At 43.3% G+C, this 8,761-nt stretch overlaps 1 protein-coding gene across 1 annotated transcript; it reads left to right on the top strand.

Annotated features, from left to right (window-relative positions):
• The first annotated feature begins 1,211 nt into the window (after positions 1 to 1,211).
• On the top strand, positions 1,212 to 7,579 carry kbtbd11 (kelch repeat and BTB (POZ) domain containing 11). Its single transcript, XM_079528968.1, has 2 exons — positions 1,212 to 1,467; positions 2,610 to 7,579. Exon 2 carries the CDS (start codon positions 2,713 to 2,715, stop codon positions 4,789 to 4,791), a length of 2,079 nt encoding a protein of 692 aa, XP_079385094.1. The 5' UTR covers positions 1,212 to 1,467; positions 2,610 to 2,712; the 3' UTR covers positions 4,792 to 7,579.
• The last annotated feature ends 1,182 nt before the right edge of the window (positions 7,580 to 8,761 follow it).

Here is an 8,761-nt window from a genome sequence, read left to right as displayed (position 1 = left end):
TGGAGTTTGCATGTTCTCCCCGTGTCCCCTAGGGTAGGTACCCTCACAAAAAACATGCAGTAATCCTGGTCTCTAAACTGCCTCCCCCTGGCCAGCTGGGGCGCCTGATGGAGGGGAAAGGAACTGGTTGGAATAACGTGTTCCTTCCGCGCGTTACATCCAACCAGGGAAACTCCCCTGTCGGCTGTAAAGGAGCAACTTGGATGAAGGAACTATCGAAGCATGAGTTCAAGTCTGTTGCTCTCCCTCCCCAGTTTGGCAGAGGGTGTGTAGAGCCCAGGAGCACATTAGATAATTGACACAATAATCGTGGGATAAAAATTATAATAATAAAAAAAAGAACCCAATATATGAAATACATATTGCATTATTTCTTCTTCATGTCCAAAAAGGATTGTATAGACCATTCTATTGTACTCTATTGTCTCTAGTGTCTCCTGTCACAGGCCTAATGGTGTATTTTATTATGGTATTTTATTTTATGTTATATATTATGTAATCTGCCTCGTAAGGATCTGGAGTGTCAGTTTGGTATTCAATTGATCATTGTTTGCAAACCGTCATGTCGGTTTATTGTAATTGTTCATGTAAACTGTAAAACGTGTCCTGTAAGTCCATGGGCTGGGCTTCTTGCATGACACTTAAATAAAGAATCAATCAATCAATCATATTCCCAGGGCAAGCTGGGGCAATTGACATACAGCCAATTCAGGACAGCCATTGTAGTTAATACAAAATGATTGGCACAATTCATTGCATACCAATACATTTGCATTTAAATTAATTCAAATGTACTTAAAAAAAACTAAAAAAAAGAAAAAACTAAAACAAAGTTAGTAGTTTTGGAAATATTCTCTTCTACAGAACAGATGGAGAGCGTGTGACATTTCATACTAAAATAAGGTGTGTAAAGGAATGCTGCCTTTCCAGCTGCTGTCTGTGCAGTCCAGATTGTGATGTGTGTAAAGTCTACTGTAGGGGTTAAGGGTAATGCCGAGAGAGAGAGAGAGAGAGAGGTGGGGGGTGTGGTTTACATCCCAAACTGCCTCACTGTGTATCAAACTGTACAAATCAAAACACGACCAGTGAGTCCTGCATGCAGGAGGATCCTGCCAGACCTGCCTGGACTTATGATGAGAGGAGATTGGAGATCAAAGCGTCGCTGATCTGAGGCGCTGCAGAGGAGACTCCTTCCTTGATATAAGGACTGCTTCTATGGCATGGAGCGACCTGCCTGCTGTGTCCATTTAGCCTATACTGACGTGCAGGGATTTTTTTCTCTCCAAAACCTTGGAAATACTGTAACCCATTTGGATGGAGCGGATGGATGGCAATATAATCGTTGTATGAAATGAACAAATGGAATGATTCGGGTGGATTCTCGTTCAAAGAATTTAAAGCAGAGCACATCATCTTACATAACAACAACAAGGCTTTGTGGACGCGGTGGATTTATCACAGCAAAACGTAAGTAGGCTAGGTTCTTAGAATATTATAGTATGTGCATGTGTGCTTTCTAGTACTGAAATCATACAGTAGTTTGCAAGGAATTATTGTAGGCTGTGCTGTGCCATTTGAATTATTTGATTTAATGAATGTATAGCTACTTCTATACGATATGGAATGTAAAAATGCAGCAGCGTTTTTTTATTTTTTATTATGGACACTGCAAAGCCATTCCTCCTCACCCCATATTAGAAATGAATGCATCCATCAGTAGAGCGCATGCATGCAACACCCACACTGGGCTACTGGGCATGCGTCCCTCCTTGGGTCGCGAATTTCTACAAATAATGGATAAGCATATACGTATAAGCAGGGACAGGGTGATTATGATCGTTGCAGTAGGCTATAGGTTGTGCAATAAAATAGAAAAGAGAAGCCGTTTTTTTATGGTTGCCTCTGTGTTGACACCGGAACAATATTTACAGTTGGACAGGACTGTAATTAAATTGTACCTGTTTTAATTTAAAAATGTCTGACATTTTAAGTAAATGTAAGTATTTCTGCCTTAAATTGTCAGGCTGTTTGACTTTCATTCTAGGAGAAATTGCGCCCCCGAGGGTTGAAAAGGGGTCATGACAACTTGTAATTATTCTACTTATACTATGCCAGTGCTTTAAAAACTCCAACAGCCAATTGTTTAGGGCAGTGGTGCAAAACCTTTTTGTGTCAAGGACCCCCAAAAATTATAAAAACTACTTTTGCCGCGGACCCCCATCTGAAATTATGTTGAGCCAGAGACCCCCAGAAAGAAAATGAGATTTTTCCAAAATGTGTTAAACAATTGCTCACAGCGCAACAAAGAGTGACTCATTGAGAGCTTGTAGATCTACTATTTTTTAATATCCAATGTATACATGGATAAAGTGGTTAAATGAGTGCGATGCTGTATTAACACATTTCGACCCCCTGAAACACCTCTAAAGAGGTCCCCGGACCGCACTTTGAGAACCACTGCATGTCATATAAGGATCTAATGCCTGACAGCGAGTCCCACAGGTTCGAATCGAACCTGTGGGAATCCCCCGGCCATTTGCTGCATGTCACTCCCCTATAAAAGTCCCCCTAAAATAACTTTCAAATCCTCTCCTTGTCATCTTTCCCAGGTGAATGACATACAATAAAAGCTGTGGGGGATTGCTTTGATATTCTCCGCCACCATCATGACCACTGGGGATTCCCGTCGTCGTCAGCAGTGAACAACGCGAGATGGACGCCGGCCAGAGGAGGACCGTGGAGGCTGAGGTCATCCTTCATGCCGTGAACTCTGAACTCGGCACCACGGCCGAGGGAGAGGGGAGGCTGTGCCCGGGCCTGCTGAAGAACAATGGGAACGCTCCGTGCATGGGGGGTTTCCTACAGCACGATGACGATGATTTTAGTCTGCCTAAAACCTTTGAGAAGGAGTACCTGTTGGACGGTAGTTTGACGTCGAACCACAATTTTGACCACCAGAAGGGCAATGGATTGTACATCTCAAAGACCACTCGCATCTCAAATGACATTTCTGTTCACGCTGACTCCTCTGTTAACACGCCGCCTAACGCCGCCACGGCCCAGAACGGCACGCGAGCTAAAAACGGCATCAGTGAAAACTCGAACCGAGCCAAAGAGGAAGTGGATGATGGTGGTGGTTTGCCTGGCAGGGCCGACAGATCTGCGTGCGGTCAGTCTGTCCCAGGAAACGTCACTTCGTCCTTTGCCGCGCCTGACACTCATTGTGTCCCCGCTGGCCCACAGCCAACCATCGAACAGCTGGCTCCATCTTTGTCTCATAGCTCCCAGGCGGCTGATCCGCCTCAATGTGAGCCACTGTACATGGGCTCGGGGCTGAAACGGTGCGTTGGAAACGGGGACAGCGGGCAGAGGGCTGAGAGGACACCGTCTACGAAGGAGCCCGATCTGATCATTGAAGTTAGCGGTCAGAAAATCAGCGCTCACAAGTCTGTGTTGGCGGAGAAGAGCGATTACTTCAAGGCGCGTCTGTCGAGGGACATCCTGAAAGTCAAAGGAGTCAATTACAAGACTATGTCCATATTGGTAGATTATGTTTACACTTCCCAGATGAATGTGCGTAAAGACAATGTGGTAGATGTCATCACCGGAGCCAAGGTCCTCCAGATGCCCTGTGCCGTTCAAGCAGCTATGGACTCCATGTCACAACAAATCACTGCAGACAACTGCTACGAGATCCTGACCATCGCCAAGAAGCAGAGACTCAACGAACTGAAGGAGACGGCCTACCGCTTCATGAGCAACAACTTTCTCCAGATATTGAAGGACCCCTCTGTGTACGGACGTCTGACCGGATCGGAGAGGGACCTGGTCCTGAAGAAGAGAATGGAAGGCAAGATGACTCTGATGGTGGCGGAGATCAACGACGTGTTCGACCGCGTCGGGAGCAGGCCGGCGAGCCGCTGCAACAGCCGACCGCAGAGCCCCTTGTCGGTGGTGTCGTTCGACGACAACCACATGATTTACTACTTCAGCGAAGCAGCCAATGACTGGAGGCCTCTGACCATGATGCCAGAGGACATTAACACTAAAGGGTGTGGGATCTGTACCATGTATAACTACCTGTTTGTGGCGGGCGGGATCAAAGGGTACGGAGAGAAGGGGAAGGTGTCCGATAAGGTCTTCTGTTACAACCCTGTCACCAACAACTGGACGGAGGTCCGACCTCTGATGCAGGCCCGCTCGCAGCTCAAGCTGGTGTCCATGGACGGGTACCTGTACGCCATCGGAGGGGAATGCCTGTTTACGGTGGAGAAGTACGACCCGCGCATGGACCGTTGGACCGCGGTGGCGGCCTTGCCCAAGGGGGCGTTCGCGGTGGCCCACGAGGCCACCACCTGTAACGGGGAGCTCTACATATCTGGAGGCTCTCTCTTCTATCGTCTCCTCAAATACGACCCCAAGAGGGATGAGTGGCAGGAGTGTCCGTTCAACAACAGTAGGAAGAAATCCACTGACATGGTGGCCTTCAAGAGCTTCATCTACCGCTTCGACGTCAACCGCGAGCAGGGGATCAACGTGTTCAAATACAACACCATAGTGAAGATGTGGCATGACGTCGCGTCTCAGAGGCTTGGAAGTAATTTGCCATTTCGGAGCACTGTCATTGGGAACTGCATCTACTGTGTGAACAAGACCCAGACGCTTCAGTTCATAGTGCAGGAGGAGAATGCATTCTTTGTCGAGGAGCCACTCCGAGCGCCTCTGGAGGCTAAAGGGGTTTTGTTTCCCTTCGTTCTCAGTTTGCCTGAAAAGCCTGACAAGGTGATTTAGAATGATACATCTCATGGCTAAACTGAAATTATGTACTCATTTTGATGTCAGCTTTGTGTGTCATTGTGTCCCTTTAACCTGCTCAAAATGGAATGTGTGCATTTGCATGGCAGAGTCATGTGTCGAGTCGACAGGGAAAGCCTTAAAAGACAACTTTTTTTCTTCGTTGAATGGATGCAACAATTTTGCATCTGACTGTAGATAATGATCTGATCAAACAGACAGTACTGTAGGTTATTTTGTGTATTTCCTGTTTCCTGTTGTTTTGTGCACTTTTGTAATTTTAGTTAGTGTAGATATTGTTTAGGATGTTTTTCAACTCGTTAGCTGATGGCATAACAAAGGAGATCCAAGGCACTCTGTTAAGTTTAAAAAGCGTTTTATTTTAATGGCAACACAGTTAAAAAAAAAACTAGTTAGCTGATGGCTTTGGTAACAACATCTAATACATTTATGGAAAATTTGAAATTATAAATCAATAAGGAGGCTTCAAAAGGGTTCTTCTATGCAAATGAAACAAGCCAAGATGTGCAGTTCTGTTACAGGGTTGTTACAATAATGCCACAATGATTCTGTGTAAAAAAAGAGCACAATGTTTCTCTATTGAAGCAAGTATCATATTATGAAAGCAAAGGTTGGAAACTTGGAAAGTAAAATGTGAAACAGTTTTTCTATATTGTCTGAGACCAAATATTTGATGGAACTATAAGGATGTGCATTTATTTTTAGATTCATGACATTCTATTTTGGCTACAGCGTACAAAGGAGAAACAGTTCCTACTACTTACGTTTCCCCATACTTAAATAAATACCTATTCCAGTTAAACCACAAAGCAAACTGCATGTGTCTGGCAGGTCTTGTATTTATCTTTTACATATTTTAGTCAGAAACCCTCCAATGACCTCACCATGACCATATCAACACTAATGCAATCGTTCTATTCACAATGAGCTGCTACAGCACTTTCAGGAACGTTTAGAATAGTAGACACAGTTCAGAATTAATTGCACAATGGCACTTCAGTACGATTATGTTTCCATTTCCAGTTGTTAATGTAGATAGTATTGACCTGTTATCGGGGCCTTGGGTAAAATCAGTCATAATTTGATTTTATGACCTGCACGTGTACATAATACAGAACACATCATTACATTTTGGTATGAGAGTATACCAGCTCAGTGGCCTTGTGGTTAGAGTGTCCGCCCTGTGACTGGGAGGTCGGGGTTCAATCCCCGGCCGGGTCATACCAAAGACTCTAAAAAATGGGACCCAGTGCCTCCCTGCTTGACACTCAGCATCAAGGGTTGGATTGGGTGTAAGTCCCTGGGACATACTAGCGTCATGTCCAGGGGGTGTACTTGTACATCGAGCTGCCTCACGCTACAGAAACAGGAGATAGGCTCCTGCCCTATGGGCCTCATGGCTCGGCAAGGCTACTTACTTACTATGAGAGTATATTGCCCCAAGGACCACTGAGGGTCCCTTGACCCTACTTTGACAACCACTGGATTGCTGTCCAACTCATTAAGTCAGGGGGCTTCAACCTTTTTTTCTCCACAGATTCTCAAATTGACTTATGACATCATGGTCCCCCTATTTCAAATGTTTCCATCCTAGGAACTCTGATATGGAGAGATGTTTTAAATTAAACGGTCTAAATGTCATTTTTGCATGAGAAATAAGCATATCGTCTGTCGTGTGGAAACCTCATACTGTATGTCTAAAAGTGTTACTTTTCAGGATTCAAATTCAAAGATAGAAAGAGTAGCAGATCTACAAGCTCAAAATGTGTCTCTTTGCGCTGCATTGCGAGCTTGTATAGATCTGCTACTTTCGATGCTTTTGTGTGACGCTGTAGTGTGATCAAGTGGGATATTAATGTACGAAAAAATGCAACAAGAAAAAAGAATGTGGAGATAAGAGTGTCTTGCAACAACAACGATATGGTGACTGATTATATCAGACCCCACTATGGGCAGCACTGACGTCCTATACGAGAGTCCTCTGACAACAGTGTTTTCTATTCTAGTGTAACTAATACTATCACTTACAGCAACACATCAGTAGGAGTTCTACTGCGTTATACGGAATGTAAGTTGCTGGTTTAGAAATCAAAGTGTTTGTGAAAGTCTCAGAGCGGATACAGGACAGTTGGGCACCTTGGATATCTGGGCACCTCAATGTAAAATTGGCTATTTTGTCCAAAATATTAAAGACTTTAAGATTTGAACAAAATGGTCTTAAGAAATGTAAAGTATACATGATGTGATCATGTGAACAGGCACATTACATCATTTATCAGACTTATATCCTTCAACTTCTTGTTTATGGCCCCAAAAATGTTGAATGTTTAAGCATGTTGTAATCATTTATTTTGAAAATATATTTTGGACAAAATAGCCAATTTTATAGCGAGGTGCCCAGATGTCCAAGGTGCCCAGGCTGCCCACCTATCCGTTCCCCTCAGAGTGCACAACTGTGACCATTAGACACTCTGGATGTGGTTTTTTCATGTCGGTATTTCTGTGAAAGCTTTTCTAGGCTGATTTTGGACCTGCTGCTGTAGTGATGGATGCCCGGTATCGTGATGCAACGCTAGTCAGATGCTTTCTTTTCAAAAGGCACATGTATTAAGCAGGCTGTGGTGCCTAACAGACCTGCATATACTGTACACACCTGATTTACACTTAGTTGCTAAAGTTGCTTCTAAGCATAAATTAAGCATAACAGTTGGATGATGTATCAGTCGAAACATAAGAAATTCAAATAAAAATATTTTGTGTTGTAGAGATATCTGGTCTTGTCTTATCGGGGAAATGTTTTAGAAAATGGATATATTTCTCAACCTTTTCAGGCCGCAACCCCCCAAAATAACCATCTTTGAACTGCATGGGCCCCCCCACTCCTGACTTGGAATTGTAGGAGTTGAGGCAAAGTTTGACTTCAGGTTCAAGTCAATATTGAGAAAATATCTGAAAATATAGCAGATCTACAAGCTGAGCTTGTAGATGGGCTATTTTCAAATGTTTTGCATCTTTCTTATATTATTTGACAAGTTTCCATGTGGAGTTCCCCGGAGGGTCCCTGGAACATCCAGACCCCCAGGAACGTGCCCAGGGGGCCGGCCCGGTTCCGGTGAGCCGTCCCGCATCCGGAATGGTTGGGAAATGACAGAGTTACCGTGTGGGGGTCCCCAGGGGGTTCTACTACTACTACTATAACTCAGAAACTAAAAGATTTCAAGGTAAAAAGTTCAAGCATGAGTGTATAAGCTGAATTATAAAAAGTGTGAATAGCGTTTCTAGGTGAAAGTGATCTTTTTGATCTGCCATTAACCCCCATTCTAAATTTCTCAAATTTGAAAGCACTATATTTCTAAAACTATGAAACATTTCAAAGATAAATTTTCAGGCAATTTTCAGGCAAAGGTAAGATGAACCTATTAAAGTTTGTGCTATTGCCATTGAGAATGCATTGGGCGTTAAGTTAAATAACAAAACATTTCAAAGTAAAAAGTTCCAGCTTGTGTGTCCACAGTAAGCTGAATTATAGAAAGTGTGAATTTTTGACATGCCAAAATCTGCCATTTACCCTTTATAAATGTCTCAAATTTGAAAGCACTATATTTCAAAAACTATGAAAAAACAACATATGCCTACTACTATATATAGTTCATGGTTTCGGAGATTTAGAAAAATGATGAAAATCATGAAAAACGACATAGCCTACTATAGTTCATGGTTTCGGAAGACATACTGTACTATTTTATGTCATTTTTCATGATTTTGAAGGATTTAGAAAAATGATGAAAATCAGGAAAAAAGTGTCTGTCATGGACAGACTGGAAAACCGACGTTTTGCCGTCATCTAGTGTTCACCAGCAGACACTGCATGTGTCTGAAGATTATTATAGGTGCTGCAAATCAATGCTTCTCAAAGCTTTTCATGTCAAGTCCCCAATTAAATTAA

This window comes from Electrona antarctica (genome assembly GCF_951216825.1).
Source record: "Electrona antarctica genome assembly, chromosome: 18".
Lineage (NCBI taxonomy): Eukaryota > Metazoa > Chordata > Actinopteri > Myctophiformes > Myctophidae > Electrona > Electrona antarctica.
This window is presented reverse-complemented; position numbering and strand designations above follow the sequence as displayed.